The 20,656-nt window shown below is 42.3% G+C and overlaps 1 protein-coding gene and 1 long non-coding RNA gene across 5 annotated transcripts in view; one reads left to right on the top strand and one right to left on the bottom strand.

Moving 5' to 3' along the window:
- pax7a (paired box 7a) overlaps positions 1-20,656 on the top strand; it is a 55,355-nt gene that overhangs the window by 18,397 nt on the left and 16,302 nt on the right. For all 3 annotated transcript variants that reach the window (XM_088308182.1, XM_088308183.1, XM_088308181.1), the window contains 3 exons: positions 9,564-9,763; positions 17,941-18,106; positions 18,394-18,584. In XM_088308182.1, coding sequence (XP_088164308.1) covers positions 9,564-9,763; positions 17,941-18,106; positions 18,394-18,584 — 557 coding nt within the window. The remainder of the gene's footprint in view (positions 1-9,563; positions 9,764-17,940; positions 18,107-18,393; positions 18,585-20,656) is intronic.
- Positions 8,813-20,656, bottom strand: part of LOC148327290 (uncharacterized) — a 57,416-nt gene continuing 45,572 nt past the window's right edge. For both annotated transcript variants that reach the window (XR_015845749.1, XR_015845747.1), the window contains exon 5: positions 8,813-11,479. This is a non-coding gene — a long non-coding RNA (uncharacterized LOC148327290). The remainder of the gene's footprint in view (positions 11,480-20,656) is intronic.

The raw sequence follows: 20,656 nt of genomic DNA, 5'->3' as shown, positions 1-20,656 counted from the left end.
GTAGAATACGCATTCATCCATCCGAAAATGGGGGAATTAAAATGTTTCTAAACAATGAACATATTTGCAAAATACGAGTCAAACATGAATAGATGCATACTGTACTTTTGTGAGTGGAACACAATGGAGAAGGACTAAGAAGTCGCAGTGCAGTGTGATTATGGTGTTTATCTTACAATAGCAAAGACTTAGTTGCTTCCAATCGCCTCGCTGTGTACAAACAGCATTTTCCTCCGCAGAGATGCTCAAACACTTTTCTTCGTCAATTAAAGAAAGAGAGAATCCCACCACCCTTCGAGGCTGTCACGTTTTCACACTTGGGCAGCGCCCAGGCATGGGGAGTCAATATGTCAGCGTTTATGGATGCCCCGCGGTGCTGCACAGGCCTGTCAGGCACCTATTCATGCTCTAATGGCCCCCCGAGGAGCTTGTCTCTGCGGGCTGAAAAGGCAGGGAGGCCCAGCGGACGGGGGCTGAGGGCCCAACGGCCTAGCGTGCGCTCTCACGGACGCGCCGTGCCTTCTTCCCACTGACAAGAGCCATAAAAGAGCATCGCTCCGGCTGCTCCTCGCGCTCCCAACAATCGCCCCGCCCCCCTTCCAACCCCCCCCCCCAAAAAAAATAGGAGGCTTTTCAATTGTTTGTTGTGAGAAGATTAGAGAGACTCCCATCGTTCTTCCTTTACTTCGTTAAGACACACGGAAGAATGTCCCACAGATGAAAAGTCTTGACATTTCTGCTGCAAAAAGTCCAAATTGTGCTCATTTTTTATTCCTTCACTACAAATGGTGTACAGTAGCTTTGTTCATCTATCTATGCCAGCCACTTATGGTGACGGACAGAACAATGAAATCCTCTTCAACTAGATAGCAAAAGGTACTACTTACCAGTGTAGCAACCTGTTGCCGTTCACACTCAACCATTTTTCAGTATTTGAGGTGGTGTGCCAGGAAATCTTTTCGATGTGTGCCTTGACTCAATAAAAGTTGGAAAACACTGGATTAGAGGACTTTGAAACCTACCGGGAAACAAACGAGGATGCTCAGAAGAAATGCGACAAGCGACTGCCATCTGTGTGGAATTAAAAAAAAAAAAAAAAGTTCAACTAGCACAAAGGCCTCTAAAATCTTCCAAAACCAATATATTCTATTTTTATTTTTTACAAATCTTGGGACTTACTGGGCTAACCCGGGACCTCAGGTTTTGTATTTCATGTACAGTACAACCAGAAACTAAATTAGTAGAAAAGTAATAATATATATAATAATGTACATTAATATACAAAAAATAGCAATAATTAAACAATAGATACAATGAAAAAAAATAAATAATAATAATTGTTCCTGCAGTACACACCTTGGCCTCTTAGGGGCAGTGTGGCACTATGCACGCATCAAGTACATGCACTTACAATGAAATAAAAGAGTAGAAGAAGAAAATTACGACTGAGCTTTGTCAATATTACTCATTTTTTACTTAAAATTGAGAAGCGTGTGTGACTTGGAATATTGTTGTATTACTTGTCTTTATGTGTTTCTACAGATTTTGTGTGTGAATATTGTTTTTTAAAGGAAACTCCCATAAGTCAAAATTAATTTCCCGTTAGCATGTCAATGGGATTTTACATTGATTTTACTATTAGCATGTAGCATTTTGCTCGCTTTTGTTTTCCAGTGAATTCCCACTAGCATGTCATTAAACAGTTTAAAGTGCTGTCAGGGTGGGTGGAATCACATTACGTCATACAGTACAGTATGCGTACAATCCCCAATAATTGTCAAACTGGGTCCAAGCGTGCCTAAAATGGCCTTGTTTCCTTGTTATTTGTCATCTCCCAAATAATTTACCATTTTGAGGGCTCCTCTCTACTGACTGTCTCATGAAACCTCTGCAGGCTTCTTCGTCATTGGAAAACTGGTCTCTCTGAATTTCAGTCCACAAAGTGAAGTTTCACTTGACAAAATAAAATTTAGGTAGTTGTCTAAAATGAGAAAATTCTCAGAAGTCGGCCATATTGGCTCATTTTGGGCTGATTTATACTTTTTCTAGGTGATTTTGTCAGATAACTTGCAAATTTAAACTGCACATACAAGACGGATTAGTTATGCTAAATTGCGTCCTACTTTCCGTTTTTGCATGAGGGCGGGGCATGGTGACAAAGATTGATACCTCGCCATAAAACAACAGAAAACCTTCTCGGTCGTATGTTGAACAAATGTGTGCGATAATGGTCCTGCCCTGGAGAGCTTCAGCGATTGGCTGACCTGCAGAAATGTAACTGTTCTCCTGACGCTTGTGCTCATGTGCTTTTCCGCCACTTACTGAACGTCCTGAAAACGGGAAAACACAAACACAATGAGCATAGTCCTAGAGTAGCTGTTATCGGCAACAACTCACGCCCGGGCACTCGTATGTAGGCCCCGCCTCTTAAAGGCATATAGCTAACACACAGATAGCTTAGCAGTATTTTCTGTACAATTTATTTGTTTTAATAAGTTTAAAAGTGTGACAGTATGGGAGGGGTAAAAATCATCATTTTTTTTTAATATGGTCTCTTTACATCTTGGCTTAAAACCATTTGTATGTTTGTTCACAGTTTGAGGAAAAAGTTGCTTCAAGTTAACTCTCAAATACTTTTAATACAATACATTGTAGAGAGAGGTTTTTTTTTTTTTATGTTGTTGTTTTCCCTCCCGCTCAAAGATAACCGCGGGAGGTTCTTCATGGCGGAAATTGCCTTTCAAAGTGTCGCGTTTATCGCCGATCTCGTCGCCATCGCGCAAAGTCGCTATCTGCGACGCATCGTGCTGTCCCCTTCGCTCGACACCCCCTTTGGGATGACGTGCCTTCGCCGGCGATGCCGTTCTCCCAAAAATGCAAATTGGGGAAGTTGCTCGTTATTTGATGTTGCTACACCCCCACCGCCATCCACCGCCAACGCCACCTCCCCAACTCCACGCCCCCCAAAACATCCCACAGTGTTGTGCGCCTGAATCGCATGCAGTCCCGAGGACAGGCAAGCCTGTTTATATGCAGGCCTGGAGCTGCAGAGACAGCACAGAGACAGATGCATGTCACAGATAGCAGATCCCATCGCTTATCTGGCGCCTGTTTGCATAATTAGGCCTTTTGATATTCACCCCCCCATGACTGACAAAAAGTATAATTGCGGTATCAGGCACGACAAAAGGTAGGCACAAAAATAAACAAGTCAACATAAAAAGGGGGAGAAAAGACGCCGTGTTATTTTTGTCCTGTGGGATACAAGGGGGGAAGAAAACAACATTTGGAGCTAAATCTGCTGTCAGTCACAGTCAACTGGTGTGACTCGGAGCTCACAGGCTGGTCCTGTGAATGCCTGCAACACACACACACACACACACACACACACAGAGCGCAAGGCCTCGTCGTAATTATGCTGGAACTAATATGCTTTTCAAAATGAGCCATTATGAGCTAATGCCGCGCTGCCAAAGCCCTGTCTGTTTTTGTCCCGCGTCTCGGATAGCGCACGAAAGGTGCGGCTGATAGACCGAGGACATGGCGGCTCGGCGGGAGTGGAGTTTTTTTTATTCGCAGGCATATTCGAGATGAAGCATTTGAGAGAGGCTTGTTATTTTCCATGTATGTCAACATGCTTCTCTTGTTTTTGTTCTCTCATCTCGGCGTAACTGAATTTAGGTCGTAATTGCAGATGCACCTGCGAAGTCCAACAAAAGTTGTAAAAAAAAAACCAAAACATCTGTCCCATAAAGTTGCTACTGAATTTAATGTAGTCTAATAAAAAAAAGACTATGAAATAATCAAACAGGGTCATTATAAAATTGCTAAAACAACAAAAGACACATTTTAATGAAAGTTTTTTTTTTTTCCTTCTCAGCTCTTAATGTTAAAATAACAAAAGTTACATTTTGATGTGTAATACATTTCTCCCTCAGAGACATTCCTTCGGTCTTAATAGCAACCTTAAGATCACCAAATAAGCTCATTATAGAATTGCTAAAACACGAAAAGGTGCATTTGATCAAAAATTCCTGTCACTATGGTCCGTTTTAACCAAATTCTCGGTACTATTCCCCATATTATAATTAGTCCGGTGTCTTGCGCTTGAAGCTGACCAATAAGAGGAAGAGAACGATGTCACATAATCGCTGTGATAAACAGGCCAGTTTTTACAATACGGACTCGAACCAGAGGTGTTCTATCCTGATTTTCAATGAACTGCGTGGTACTCTTCTATTTAAAAAAAAAAAAAAAAATCAACTAGCCATCAGATTCCGTTGCTTTTAGGGTTGTAGACCAAAGAATTAGCCCAGGTTCTCGTCATCAGATGATCTGACGTTTCTTTGTTCCTCGGGATGAAATACACATTGCCTCTTAATTTGTGTAATGGCATGAAAATAAAATAAAATCTGGCTTTACGAAAAAATGTTCACTTTTGATCGCCACATCAGGGAACTACACTACATCACACTGAGAGCTGTTCGGAATTGGTGGAGAAATCTGAGGGTGTGTTGGAGTTTGAGGAATTGTCGGTGATGAGGATCCCATCTGGAGTGTGGGGAGACATTGTGTCTGCGGGGGCTGCTTTAAACCTCAAGCTCACCTTCAAACTCGATGAACTAGCAAGCCCAGTCGTTCAAAAACACTCCAACCGTGCTTTAAAGCTACATTGAAATTAAACATGGCAGTCCACATTTTGTTGGACCTTGTATCTCTTCACTGTTTTGTCCGCAGGAATCCTAATTAAGCTCAGAAAATTAGGACGCCGCACGTCCACGACCTCATTTTATTTTGCCTGAAGTTCTGGAAACGATCCTTTTAAACAAGCTTTGCTGAACGGTTCTCGGTGGAACCGGGAAACGAGACACAAAAATGTCCCCACCTCCCCTCCCCCTCAACAATGTTAGCAGTGTTTTAATAAATGGATGTGGATTGAGGAACGTAGTCTAGAGCAGAAGACCCCAATCACCAGGCCACGTTGGGCCGCACAGATGAGATGCAGAAAAAAGAAAACTTGCAGTACTTCCCGTTTATTTATGATTCAAGACTGAGAAATTTGATTTTGAAGTGACCGACTTCTTCACGTACATCGGACTCTTGCAGCATGTCAAGCTACTAATTGCCTCGGTCACATTATGCTAATATTAAACCCACAAGCTAGCAAAATGAGCAAAAAACGCCACATTCGAAGCCCGGAGGGGAGAGCGCTTGTCAGTGTTTGCTTACACGACAAAGAAAAATGCACGTACTACTTTCTGTAAGTAGTAATACTTTTTTTTAATCAATATCCTGATACACCTGCTGGAAAATATTCATCACATCACATCTACTTCCTCTGACATTCTTAATCAATGCAGCTTCGACTCCATTCTCCATCTTAATGAAACACTTAGCAAAACAAAGCGCTGACCAGGATTTGGAATCAATGTTTGGCGGAGGGTGGAGGGGTGGGGGAGCCTGCGGGGCCCCCCTCCGGGGAACAGCGCTGTGCAGTAATCGTGCCCACTGCATGGCGCATAATTAGACTCTAATTGGACTTTATGTAAGTAAGGAAAGACGCGAGAGAGGTTTATCAATATCCCATGAACCCTTCGAGCGGTGGTATTATGCGAAGGTCTAATCAGTATGTACCTTTTTGTTGCGCCGCAGACCATTAACGGCTTGGTCTCGACACCCCTGTGGGAGTGTTGTTTGCTCGTTTATGTCATTATTAATGAGAGAGAGTACGAAACCAAACACAAGACGTGGTTTTTTAAAATGTTTTCATTAGCTGCTAAACACACCGAAAGGGTCGCTTTGTGCCTGCGGACTTCTTGTTGCAACAGCAGACTGCTCATTGTCGCTGTCTTACTTTGAAAGTTGTTGTTACCCCCCTCAAAGAACTTGTGAGATTGATTGTTGAGACATGGGCTGGTTGAGTCAATATTACAAATGATAATAATAGAGCGTGCTGCACATTATCGCCTCCTACAGGACTGGAGTGAAATAGCGTTGACGACAAATTCTGATATTTGAGCTGCGTTCAAAACATATTTTTCATAGTTTTTTTTTTTTTTAGATAAAATTGCAAAAATATATGAAGATACATGCGTTTAGTGGACAGCTCCCCAAAAAACAAGCAAAATAAGTCCAGGAGCGCATACGGGGACTTTAGCTAATCCACAGCAAAGATGCCAACCAAGGCTTCACATATATCGCACACAAAAAACACATTTTCATTGTTCTTATGGTTAAAAAAACAAACAAAAAACAACAAATAACATTTAGAGCGTGCTTTTTATTGGACTTTAATACATCCTGCTTCCAAAAGGAACTCTGGGAGTGCATACAAAAATAGGTGTTGTTTTTCAGATACAACCGCATGCTTGTGAAATTTTGAAAAAAAAAACAAGCAAAAGCAATGACAGAACTCCCCAAATTTTTTGGTGGTCTTTTTTCACTGGACAAAACTCGAAAGGAAAAACTTTTGACATTTTGGTCAATGGAATATTTTTCACTTTATTGCAACGGTCTTGGCTGGGAGTCCCGTTCTTACTTTCACATGCAGTCCCAGCTGGGCGCTGCTTGCGTGCTGTGTGTGGGTGTGTAGCATGTTCCCGTTTCCCCCGTCCTCATTACAGGCAGGCCTGTTGACCTTGTGCTTGTGCTTCATGTTTAAGAGCAGATGTGTTGGCTCTGAACGGCTTAATGGAGAGCCGGCGTACATGCTATCAGCTGTCGAGGGTTATCAGTCATTAGCCCGGTGGCGGGCTGAATGTGACACCGGGGGCCACGGCAGGTTCCCCGCAAAGTAAAGTCCCGCAAAGGACAAAGGAAAAGACGATCGTGGAAGGAGACTTTCTCCGAGTCCCCTCGAGTCTGCGTCGACGGTAGGGGTGACTTTGGAAAGCGATTCGGGCCCAGTCTCAAGTGTCGTCACGGCAACTTATAGCGGGGGGCCGACCGATGTACGCATCCGCATAAAAACCAACAAAAGGATACGCGGTGTATGTACATATTCAACTTTTGTATGTTCAAGGGCGGCGCGCGTTCCAAGAATCAATCTTTATTAAAACGGATAAGACTGAAGAATTGATTTAATGAATGCGGCCTCATGTCCGGCGGCCACGTTGTAATCCGCAGAGAATCGTCGAGCGCGAGCTCAGGGGGGACAAAAAAAAATGTTGGTGGAGTGGCCTGTGATGATAGTCTCCATATAATCCCCTAATTCCTTGTTTAATTAAACTCTGGAGTCGGCCTTGAGACTCCGCCAGCTCTGTTGCTCTTTTGTTCTCACAGTTGTTATTCGGAGGCTACGTTGGAGTATTCTTTTGTCCACTTGTGCTGAAAGATGCCGCTGAAGAGCACCGCAAACGGAAACAATGGCTTAGGTGACCATTCCGGATTTGATTTGAGCTGAATGGTGTCATGAGCGGGAATGCGGTGGTTCCTCTTGCACATCTTCCCTTTTATTTTCCCTCTCCCACACTTTTTCTGGACTGTGCGTGATGCAATCCAACAAGGCCCGCAGCAACACTGGCACGTCAGCGCCGCCTTGTCACTGTCTCAATGAGGAAATTATGAAAATAAGAATTTTGTGACATGAAATGAAAGGGGCCATGTCGTCTGAATAGACGTGCAGAGGAGGTGAAAATGATGCAATTTTCTAAATTCAGTTCTAATGGTAATGTGTGATGGTAATGCGCGTTTTGCTGTCAAAAAACGTCCCTGTCGGGCCCGGATTGTGCCGCTTTGTGCCGTATCTCCGTTCCTCGAGCAAAAAGTCGGCTTAGCTGAATGCCTGAAAAGTCGTGTAAAATGTGTTCTAATTCACTTAATGACAGCAGACGCAAACACAAGTGTTGGGCTGAATGGCTTTGCCGCGATATTGTGCTGCATGCAAACACACACACACGCAAACACACACACACATTGCGGCTGTGTATAAGCAGTGTGCCCTGGGCCAAGCAGAGGCGAGGAGCAGCAAGGTGGCCCGCGCAGATTAACCCGACTACCCAGCTACGCCCCCTCTCCTGCTTCGGCACTCCGCCTTAACTTCCTCTCTCCCGACGCCCCCCCCCCGCCCCGCCCCTCTCTGAGGCAGGATTGTGTATCAGGGCCTCTGCTATATCAAATAAATAGTCACAGATTAAGATAATATTCGCACAGCTGTATTTCGTGGACACCCGTTTATCACGAGGGATACATTCCAGACACACCCACAATAGGTGAAAATTCCTGAAATGGGGGAGGACTTTTTCCACTTAGGGCCGCATAAAGGATGTTGATATTCTCTGAATTTTATTTAGGCTTTATCACCATAAAATCGTTGTATATATTACAACTGGTTTGAGAAATTGTATTCTGTTCAAGGTGACAAAGGAAATAGTTGAGGATTTTTCAGACTTTGGAGGTGGTCATGGCCCAGTATCAAACAAGAGTAGATCCACCCCTGCATATTCACATTCAGCGAAAGAAAATCAAGAGAATTGTTTGGTAAGATGACGATTTTGAAAGCAGTTATTTGAGGATCACTAATATGATATGCTCAAAAATCAGACCTTGACACGGGGGGGAAAGTGGAAGAAGACGATCTTCGCTGTTATAAAGACAAATGATGTCGCTATTTGTCATGATCAGTTTGTGTTGTTGAGATAACATTTGGATTTTTTTCACGTTGTATCTAGCTTCCTCGTGTACCTTTTTCAAGTCTTCCTCGGGTCTGTTGTGTCAACCAATCAGCTCCCGCAAACCACTCGTGTCCTGTCCAGGTGTTTCTCATTTATTTAGTTCTTCGGTGTCTTTCTGTCTTTGTCGGATTGTTGTTTCTGGTGCTGTTCCTGTCATCTTCCCGTTTATGAGTCCATCCCCCGGCTTGGTTTGCTACTTTGTGTTGAGTTTGTTAAAATACTTTTAGTTTTTTATTTCAATGTTATTTTAAAATTGCAATCTTCCAAATGCTTTAAACACATCTATGTTGATTAAAACACAATTTTTAAACACACTGTAAACATATTTCAGACATAAGCATAGTCTTTATTGACAATATATAGATATATATATTTATAGGGAATTGTCGTTCAATAAAAGTCACTGGAATCATTTTATAGCAATGATGATTCCAAATCACTACATAGGTATTTTAAAATAATCTTTTAACAAACAAACAAACACGACTCTGAGCACGCCGTTAAATACAAGACTGCTGTCACTTACTTACAATGTATCAGATCATCGTCAGTGAGTGGAACTTCCATAATAACTATTCCTCAAGTAATTACAATGTAATAACATTAAATGGTTTGAAGTTCAAGTTGATTGAAAAATTTTGGGGCACACAAAAGCGTAGTAGTAGATTCATGTGCCTGGTGCTGTGGATTGTGACGGCAGAAAGTCTGCATGTGAAGGCCTGGCTGTGAGTCGTGGCTGGCAGCAGCTCCCTCGTGACTGTACTCACTTCCAGGACCTAGTATATTATAAAGATCCGCAATATCTTTCAATGCCTAAATCAGCTTACCATTCTGGTGTTTTTCCCGCCTCCCTCGATCGCATCAATGAACTCCACGCGCCCTTTTCTTCAGGTAGCCGCACAGACGATGGCTCCGACGTGGATTCCGAGCCCGACTTGCCGCTAAAGCGCAAGCAGAGGCGCAGTCGCACCACCTTCACCGCCGAGCAGCTGGAGGAGCTGGAGAAAGCCTTTGAGAGGACGCATTACCCGGACATCTACACTCGGGAGGAGCTCGCCCAGAGGACCAAGCTGACAGAAGCCAGGGTGCAGGTAGAGTCCAACCTGTCCACCCATGTTACACTTTGTTTTTTTGATGATAATGTAATACATACAAAACCATCTTGTAGCAATCTAAATTCTAAATCTAAAAATCTAAAAAAAAATCTAAACAATTTGTGCCGACCCACTCTCCACCGCAACTATAAATAATAGCATTTTTGTTGCAAAACAAACGAACGCCTTAGAGTTAATACTCGCTGCGCACAATGGGAAAGGACAGCGCCACTGCCAACTACTGGAGAGGATGTGCAATTACACTTTATTGTAGTACGGTGGAAAAAAAAGCATACTCCCCAGGTTCATATGCGCCCCACTCAGCATCGCACCATAGATTGCGTTACACAGCGCTTTTAAAGACTTTCCCATGCTTATGACCAACCTCCAGTGTTGGGAGTGCAATTGGATAAAGAGCCTGCAAGCCTGCCTGCCTGCTTGGGTGCCACGCAGCTGTGTGTCAGCGAGGGAAAATATTTACAGTAGAGTTATAGCGGCAGCTGTTCTCCCAAAGTTGGGGGCGAGTGGTTGGTGGGGGTTGAGAGGAGAGAAAGTCAACGCATTCCTGATGGATTTCTCATTCCGGCCGTTTGGCCGGGATCTCATCCCATCACTTTCAAGCTCGCCGCTGCTTGTAAAACCTTCCACATATCACACAGGGTTCCTCATCCTCTCCTGGGACCCCTTTTGCCCCAACAACATTAATCAATCAGCCACCGGTTGGGGTGAGGGGGTTGGGGGGGGGCATTGTGGGGCAGCCCTCTCCTCTTACCAGAGTCATTCACACTCTGTCTGAACCCCTCCAAGTGTGTTAGCGCACGCTAAGTGTTCATCCGTTGGAATAACAGCGTGCACACATGTCTTTGTCCATCTCGTTGTATCGCATGAGATGGCATTTGTTGCTTTTTGCGGGGTTTTTTTGCCGTGACAGTGACATAATGTCCATGTGCAGGATACAGCTGCTCCACTGGAAATAAAAAAATAAATAAATAAATAAAATGGAGGACACAATGCGAGTTTATCTGCACCTGTACGTCATACATTTCATGAAGTCTTCTGGGTGTGGAACTTCATCACGCACACGAGGTTTGCGTTGGCCTTGTGGGGTGGACTTATTAGACTTAAGCGATTTATGGAGAGTCATCAAACTTCGCTGCCATGCGACGCCCACGCGCTCTAACAAAAACGCATGTGTGTTACAGTTTTGGCGTTGTTCATTGTTTAGTACGCGCTATTCAAAATTTAATAGCAATCAGACAATTCTTATAGGACAGGTTTGTTTTTTTAAGAGTAGAGGAAATTGATCCAAGGCTTGTTCATTAAAATTGACCTCAAATATTTTACCAGTATTTTTTTTCCTCACAGGCTAACATTCCCATTGGGTGTGTGAATGATGAGTACATTTTCTATTTGAAATTTTAATTCAATAGAATACAATAAATTTGACATCTAATTGTCTTAAGGGAACTGAAGTCTCTGAGCCCTGGTTTGAGTTCTGCTCCAGGCTATGCTTCTGGTTGTTTAACATGTGAATTTTGATAGAAAGCACATGTGTGTTTCATCGTGAAGCAAGGCACCAGCTGGGCCTTTGCAACGATGCCCAAATGATGGGAGAAGACAGCAGACCCTTTGGCCCGAAAAGCCAGTCTTCTCCTTCACAGCTGCAATGACGCATCCTCCAGATGTTGTTGTACGCCAAAGATGTTTTGGGTTCTGTTATGAGCAAAAAACAACCATACTTGAAGCCTACAACCCTGCTAAATTTGAAAAAAAAAAAATGAAAAAATTAGCTAGTATATTCAATTAGGTTTTCAAACATGAAAACTCAAGCAGTTCTCTCTGCTCTCAAATAGTGGAATCAGATCAACCAAGAGAAATAAAATAAAATGGTAAAAAAAGATTCATGAATAAATTCTTGTAATCTCATGAAGCAATTCTTAGAATTGTTAAATATATCAGTGCTTTTGAGGTCTTGCATTCCCTGACAGCCGACCACTATATGCGGATGATCTCAGAAAGTACTTGCGACTCGGGAGGCCTGAGCTGTCAATATATTCTGGGATTCCAACACTGGGCTTTGACTCACAACACAAACTCACCACCTCATAAACGGGAGCATACTCCCTTGTGTCTACCCCAGCCTGTCATTTTAAGAAGCCCCCCCCCCCAAGCCAACCAAACCCTCCCCCTTATCCTCTCCCATCCATCTTTATCAGCCTCCGCTGTCGCTTTCAGCAGCAGCTACCAGCGCTCCTTCGCCAGCGTATTTTATGACCTCAACTGACAAATTGTGGGATATGATCCGTGCGAGCCGTTGAAGGCCCGCCACAGTGGGAGGGAATTCTTCTTCCTGCAGTATCTTCCCTTTCAGATATCAACTATCATGTCTACATGAACATGGATAGTATCAAAATGGTGGATTTTCTTTTTTGGGGGGGGGGCGGGGGGGGGGTCGTTATGCCAAACTAAATTCCAGCTCGCTGAAAATGCTCTGGTAAAGTCCCACTTGGATAATTACAATGTCAAACGTACTTTACATTTAGTTAGGAAGACAGGGTCCGTTTGTCGTGCATTCCAACATTTGACTTGACTTGAAGTTGAGCAGGACAAATTTGTCCTGCAAGCTTGTTTACTTATTTACATATTTGCAATGTCAAAGGGGCAGGTCTAGTGCCTTTGGTAGTGGAGCCACACATCTGGATACGGCTGGGCAAGGTGAAAACGTTTTGAGGAAAATTCAATTCTGGAAGACGCTTGTAAAAAATAATAATAATAATAATAATAATAATAAATAAATAAATTAATTAATTAATAGAAAAATGCATAGAAGTGGGGGAAAGTGTGATTTCTGGATTTTAGGCCACACAAAATGAAAGTTTCAGTGGCTGAAATTAGAGTAAAAAACTTTTTGAATGAGAGCATCCATCAATGACATTCTTCAAATGTTAATTAGAAAGACTCATTTCTATACCATCCAATGAGGAGGTTACGATGAAGCAAATCACATTTTCTTCCATTTCGACCGAACCAGTTCAGACTCATGCGATTCTGCAAACTCCGCCTTGTCACATGAGATGCTCTTTCATGACCAATAAACATCCCGCGTGTCGCTATTATACTTAGTGGAATCTAATAAGTTATATGCATCGGCTTTTACGAAGCATGAAAATCAATTTGTGAGGTGGGGACTGGCTAAGTTTCTCACTTTATCTCTGCCTCGTGCTCACTACTTGGTCTGTGTCTCTGGTTGGGGCGTACAAGGGGGAGTTATGTGACGATTGTCCTCACAAATGGACATTAAGAAAAGTCCATAATACAACTCAGGAACTTGTGCGTACAAACAACAGAGAAAAAAAAACAAGTAATGGAACACCTGGTGATTTAGCTCCTCCGTTTTTGTACATGACATGCTTCTCAGCAGCCTAGTTCTGTATTAAGAAACTAGTATTAGGACAATTGATCAATTCACGTGTCCATAATCGCTTTTGGGACAATCACATCATCACACCTGTAGGACGTGTAAATTGAGGAAAGTGAGTTCTTCTTCCCCTTTTCAGCTGTAACAGCTTCCACTCTTCAGGGAAGGTTTTGCAAGACGTCTAGTTCAACTCTTGATTGATTAATTATATAAGTACGTCTCCATCCTTTTTGTTCCTAAAATGCAGCTTTGCAGCTCAGACTCCTACCGCAAATTCATACGCAACACAAACCAAGAGGGATGTCGAACAAAGTAACGATTGTTTCGCTATCAATCGCCCACCAGCGGCAAAAGAGAGACGATCACAATGGAGCCGAGTGGCGGCAGCCGAACCCAACAGGCAAACTGTATTCCCGCCAGTGTGGGGTTTATGTTTCATAAAGGCACAAATAGGATTTATGTAGATTGTGGTTTGGAGAAATTGTTGCCGCGCGTCAGAGTGAATGTTCTAACACTTTCTTATTATTAGAATTTAAATGACTTTGGTACAGTGCTTCTGTACTCCTGATACTTATCAAGTTAATCCCACTCTCCTCTCAAATTCACACTCCTAGCTACTTTAATTAGCATAGTGCCAGCAGTCTGGAAGGGAGAGAAGACGGGAGGGGGCGGGAGGGATGAGGAAAAGCGGGTGAGGAAGAGTGATATTGCGTGGTAGGAGACTGAAGGAGTGTTTGTGTGTTGATGCTGGTTGCGTCACCCCCCCTTCGCGTGTTGCAGGCTGGATATTTTGTTTTTGTCATTATCTCGCCTCTTGCTATTCATCTGTAGCAACATGTCGCAAATTGGCTCCTGAGAGGCGTCACACATCCGGCGTGTACTTGCCTTCTTTTGACAGCATCCTTCATGGCGGATCGGCTGAACGGGGAATTTACAGGGGAGGACGCATGATCCGTCTATTGAAGACGAACGGCTCGCTAGCGCAGCGCGAGGACGATCTCAGATCAGTGACGATATCAAAGGAGACACGGAGGCAGCTTGCCATCAATCGATCCTTTTGGCTGAGGGTGAATGGACGATTGAAAGACAAATGTCTTTCTTTGAATTGGAGGCGAAGGCCATGCCCACACGAGCACTGTTACCAGCATAAAACCTTTAGTAACTGCACAAGAAATGTTTTAAAGACCCCGTACAGGGATTAGTTTTTTAAATACATTATATGTGTTTGAAGATAATTGCTGAAAACGTGTGCAAAGATTGAGCACTATATAGTATTGAACTGTGGCAGTAGAGCATGATAGCAACTGTTTTCCACATTTCAATTTGATGTTTTTTTTTTGTTTGTTTGTTTTTTTTTTTACTAAACTGGTGAACGTCCAGTTCCCAACTATAACATGAGAGCCTTTGTTCAAATTTGTAGTTATTAAGAGCCATTTTCAAGTTACTTGGTTATTATTAGCTATTAGCTGGCAAGCTAGCTGTTGGCTAGCACCAATTGTTGCGCCACCACCAGAGGGTTAATATGGATATATCCTTTGTGGCTCAGACATGTCGTGATGTGAAGGCATAAAAAAGATGCCAGACAAAGTGGCATCCATTACTTTCAAGTGATTATTTTTTTTTTTCATTCAATTAAGGCAGCATATTAAGCACTCCCTTCTGGTTCAGTTCAATGACGGAGCCCCATGACATGGGAGCTGGAAGAAATATTTCCACAAAATTTACACAAAATGTCTTCAAAAGCTACCAAAGATGACAGGATCCAGTGTTTTTTTTTTTTTTTGTGTGTGTGTTTACATATAGTTTATCGTATTAATGGAAGCGTGAGACTGCCAACGCGGAGTAAACAGTTTTAAAATTTTTTTTCTTATAATGCCACAGGGTATTGTACGTAAGCTTGCAAAAAAAAAAAAAAAAACTGACGGATCGCCATTACCTTTGATTTGTTTATGCTATTAATGATGCACAAAACAACATTCAATATTCGCCCCATTTTCTATAAACAAGGTTCACCTATTTCATTTTCACTATTAGTGAGCCAGTGTGTCAGATGATTCCTGCACTTTTGCCCTGCATCCAATAGTGAGGGATCCTCTCACTGTATCCGAAGCGTGTGTGGTTTGCATGCGATATACAACCTTCACCTTTGGTCCTCCTCCATCTCTGCGATTCCTGCAGCAGAGCTAAGCTCGGAAGCCATCCTCCGTCTTTGCCTTGTCCAGAGCGCAAAGACGCCAGGAACCCTCTTAGCGCTTTGAGAAGGAGGCCCGTCGTGCAGGTAGATACGCAAGTGGCGAGGGAGCTCTCCCTATGCTGCTGCAGAGAATTAAACCGGATTGGGGAGAGCCGAGCACAGAAATTGTGGTCCAAGGTGACTTTGTGATCAGGTTCCAGAGAGCAGCCTCAAATCCGCGGCTTGGGGCTGTGTGTGCATGCGTGGGTTTGTGGTGTCAGAGAGCCTCAGTCTGTGACACATGCTCATCTTTTTGGCCTCGTTATTTTGCATGTTGAACTTTGAGAGTTCTGAAAAGGAACTACAGTATATTGGATCACTTTTGTCGTGTTTTAACGGGACCTCAGCAAATTTACACCTCCCAATCTTCTTTAAAAAATGGGGAAAAAAACGAGAATAATATGTACGACTCGATAAATCTATAATAATAATAATTTTATAACATATAAGTACATTTAAAAAAAAATGTTTTTATCATGCAATATTTTTTATTTAATTCACAATTTTTTGTAGATTACACATTTATTTTAACAATATTAATTCATAAATGTAATATTAACGGAACATTTTACAGCTCATCCAAGCCTTAAAGTAAGTGAATAATAATGATAATTTCTATTACGCAGCACCATAGTGCAATTTAATTTTTTAATTTTACCTGTAATACAAGTTAACTACTAAATAACATGAATGAATACAACTAAAATAAATAAACAAATGTGCGAGAAACCCAAATACAGTATAATTATGTTATTGTAGCTCTTTCATTTAGTTTTAGTTTTCATTTCGATATGTATGTAAGAAGAAGTTTGAATCGAGGCTTCATCCGCCTCGTCCTCATCATCATCGTCGCAAGACGTTCGTGGCAAAAACAACACAAGTGAAACATTTCAGCATTTTTGGGGCTGGAATGATGCAACGCTTCGCTCTTCTTGGATGAGGGGGAAGGAAGTAAAAGAGGGCTGGGGTGAGAGGATGAGGTCGGAGGTGAAATGGCACCGCGGGAAGAAGAAGAAGAAGGAGATGGGGACATGGGGAGGGTTGTGTGTGTGGAAGTGAGGGGTGGGCGAGGCAGCTGTTTGTCTGGCCCGGTAGGAGTTTGGATAGTTCAGACCAGCGAGCACGCTCCACTACATCCCAAAAGGAGCCACTTGACTGGAGCCGCACATCACATTTGTTTTGCAGGCGCTGATTGAGGCAACAGCAGAAGAAGATTTCACTGAATTCCTTTCTTTCACCCACTCCAAAAGTCCCTTTTTTCACACATTCAAATGCGGCTAAGATCCCGTGTAGCCCCCTTTTTTTCTTTTTTACGAGTTTATGTGTATGTTTGTGTGTACAAAAAGAGGCTCCCCCTCTTCTCTTAAAAAAAAAAAAAAAAGCCGCAAGTGTAAGTCCCCTTGAAAGTGTCCCTCTTGAAGGACTGTTTAAAAAGGGACGCCCCCCTCTTTGTGCCCACTGTTCTGGTTGGCGTATGGAGGGGCTTTTGTGCCCCTCTTTCATGTGAGCTCACAATGGGCCGGGCCGTTTGAAACACAACAGTAGATGAACTGCGCTGACAGTGTATTAAACTCTGATGAATTGCCTGTGCGAGGCATAGATCAATGTCCTTCAACCCCCCGAGCACGCAGCGAAGGCCGGGCCTTGTCTCGGCTAAATGGAACAGGTTGCTGGCTCCTTTCACCAGCCCTGATTATATTCATGTTTTGTTGAAGCTGAAGCCTTTTTAAAATGTGTAAATCTTTCTAAAGAACTGCGACTTTTTTTTTTTTTTTTGCCTCTTCATTCAGGGAGTTGATATTGTGCGCGGCTCATTTCACGAGCGCTGTCTGTCTAGACTAGAGCCGGAGACGCTTCTCTTCGGCTTTCGCTTTAGAGGTTACATTTTAAAAAGCATAATTATTATCTCTATCGCCGATATCACTTTTTGCCACCTTTCTGGAGTCTGTTGAGAGATCGACAGACTGTGGAATCATTGACAAGCCATTACTTTGAATGAACTCAGTACCAATAACTAAAAAAAAAAATGATTGCAAGGTTTTGAGACACTTTTTGACATTTACTTTGTAGTATTAACCCACGTAGTAACAAGTTTTACTGGTAAACCCAATCGCCATTAGCCTTTATTTTGTATTATTAACCCAGTGGTGAGAATCAAAAACAGATATAACTTTGGTAATTAATGAAAAGTTTGAGCGGCTTATTGACTTTGTTTGAATGAATCGAATACAGAAACATTTTAGAACATAAATGCAAAGTTGTGTCCAGGTGACTATCAGATCATAAATTTAACTTTGTTTTTTTTCAACCCGAGTGCCAACAATTTTGGAAAAGAGCAAGTTTGATGAGGAATCACAAAAGGTTTAGTTAGCCGTTACTTTATTTGAATAAACCAAAAACCAAGAACTTGAGAAAATGAAGGAATAACTTTGAGCTGATGATTGATTGACAGACGGTATTGCCATCATTTTGTGGAGAGAAAAAAAGCCTCACTTTCAAATCCCAACGCTTTCTCTCCTTCAGGTGTGGTTCAGCAACAGACGGGCCAGATGGCGCAAACAGGCTGGGGCCAATCAGCTTGCTGCCTTCAACCACCTGCTTCCTGGCGGCTTCCCGCCCACTGGCATGCCCACTTTACCCACGTACCAACTCCCGGAGGCGAGCTACCCCGGCACCACATTATCGCAGGGTAAGTGCCGTATTGAGATTTTATTGCCAATGACCTCACCAAGTGTGTATTAAACCGGTTTTGCCAACATTGTTGGTGGAAGTAGGAAGAGATTTACAAGTTATGACAATAATTTGTAGCAATTATAAACCCAAGAATGGACTGCTTTGTTTTAAAAACAATTGAAAATAAAGTTTTGAACCGATGGTTGACAATACTGTCGGTGTAGCCGCCACTTTGTTTTAAATGAACTAAGTTCCCACATCGCAACTTACATGTGCATGTTTTTTTTTTTGTATTCCCGTCAGAGGGCAGCACCTTGCACAGACCTCAGCCTTTGCCCCCGTCCTCCATGCACCAGGGGGGCCTGACTGATAGCAGCTCGGCGTACGGCCTGTCATCCAACCGCCACAGCTTCTCCAGCTACACCGATTCCTTCATGACCCCTTCGGCGTCCGGCAACCACATGAACGCAGTCGGCAACGGGCTTTCCCCGCAGGTCAGTCCGACTCCATCTTTTCCCCTGTTTCTCCTGCTCTCTTCCGTTAACAATTCTGATGTCATTGTATTTGAGTGCAATTAAAATGTTCGGCGGTATAACTACCAATGTGGGCTTTTATGCCAGCCTTCCAAAGCGCCTGGATTTATTTCAGCGACTCCAAATTGCTACATTGGTAAAACAATTGGATTAACATCAACAAATTAAAATTCATCTTGATAGTAGACGGCGAGCGCTCGAGCCGCTCCAAACAGCCACTTTCCTGGGATGTCTAAATCCTGCACGTCGCAGCCAGAGCACATGGAGATGAAATAATTAGCTCAAGCTTAAAAATGTAGACCCGTAATCTTCTTGGTGTAATTGTCTGCAGCCGCAAGACTCTAGTTTCCTTTTTCCTTTCTGTTTTATTTTCAAGCACTTGCAGAGAAGTTGGGGACTATTTTTACTATTAAAATCCATTTCAGGCCCTCTTATTTCCTGGGTAAAAAAAAAAAATAAATGCCAGGAGTTAACCTAGTCTGGCGCCATGGTCGAGGTTGAGCTTTAAGCGGCACAAAGTAGAAAAGAAATGATTTGTAAATGATGCAAATCGTGTGTACGCAGTGAATTATTCACAATTACCCATCAAGACTGGCCAGCCTTGCCCACCCTCACCGACAAGATGCGGTTAACAAGCAGAAAATAAGATTGAAATGGTGCGTAAAGAGTTGAAAATGAATTTCAATGCCGCATTTGTCCACAATTACCCCCATCGTTCACGTGTGTTTTATTTGAATCCCCCCCCGCCCCCCTTTTCACCACACCCCCATTGGAAAAAAAAAAAATTCTCAAAGCAGATTTTTGGTATTACTCTTTTTTTAAGAAGAAAGACTTAAGGATTTTGTGACAAAAAAGAGATTTTCTCTCCTGCTGGAGCAACGGAGGAGGATAACACGGCGGCTCACAGCGTGTTTGATTGTTAATCGTGGTGCAGGGGGCTTTGGCTGCTAATGCTCCCACTGCAAAACCTGCAGGAAGGCAACATCAACACCAAAGTATTTTATTTATATATATATATATATATATATATATATATATATATATATATATATATATATATATATATATATATGTATATATATATATATATATATATATATATATATATATATATGTATATATATATAATTTTTTTAAATTTATTCATTTATTTATTTTTTTTAAAGTCACCGTACAATTTAATTATTATTTTTACTTTTAGATAAGCTGAGCCATTACTTTGTTTTAGGAACCCAAATACCGACTAACTAGTCTGTATATATTGTGTATTGTTAATTTGTTAGTTAGTTAGTTGTTGAGTGACAACTTACTTTGTTTTATCAAACCAAGTACTGAGAACATTTTGAGTTTATGGTTGACAAGATATTTTATTCGTCATTATGCTGTTTTATTAAATCGAGTCCTCACAATTTTGGAAAAAAGGAAACAAAGAGGTTCATAATTAGCAATCGTAAGAGGTTGTTTTATTAAACCACATACTGACAACTTTAGAAGCAAAATATGTTTTTTGAGCTGATGATTGACAACAGGTGTAGCCTTTTTTTTTTTTTTTTTTTTTTTAATTAACCAAACTAAGGGTAAATTGATTCAAATTTGGTTTCTTGGACCTTGGCGGAGGTTCCAAGCTTCATTCTTGTTTCGTTTCTGTGGTGAAATGTGTATTTTTGGGGAAGGTGTTTTGATGCATCATGCCACGCTTGTGTGCAAGGCCGCGCGGCATTCCCATCAGTCTCTCAGCATGGGAACGAAACCTTCCCACTGGCAGCGGAATCAAAGTTCACGCCGGCGGTTGCGACGCCCTGCCGAGCGCGCAAACAAACGTGCCACCAGTTAGTGCAGCTGGCTTGCAATTAAGCATATTCTCATAGATTGCAAATTGAGTTAATTTGTCATGATTTACAGCTCTTGATGAGGTAAACACATGAAGAGCAATCCAATGGAAATGAGTGTTTAGTATTGTCGCGTCTGTTGGCAGGAGATACGCTTGTGACTTACAAAGTGTGAGCTATATGGCCCTTTGCTGGAAAAGAAAA

The sequence above is a fragment of the Idiotropiscis lumnitzeri genome, chromosome 11 (assembly GCF_059441095.1).
Source record: "Idiotropiscis lumnitzeri isolate Australia: NSW breed Sydney's pygmy pipehorse chromosome 11, RoL_Ilum_1.0, whole genome shotgun sequence".
In the NCBI taxonomy this organism is placed as follows: Eukaryota; Metazoa; Chordata; class Actinopteri; order Syngnathiformes; family Syngnathidae; genus Idiotropiscis; species Idiotropiscis lumnitzeri.
Note: the sequence above shows the minus strand (reverse complement) of the source record. Positions and strands in the feature narration are given on the sequence as shown.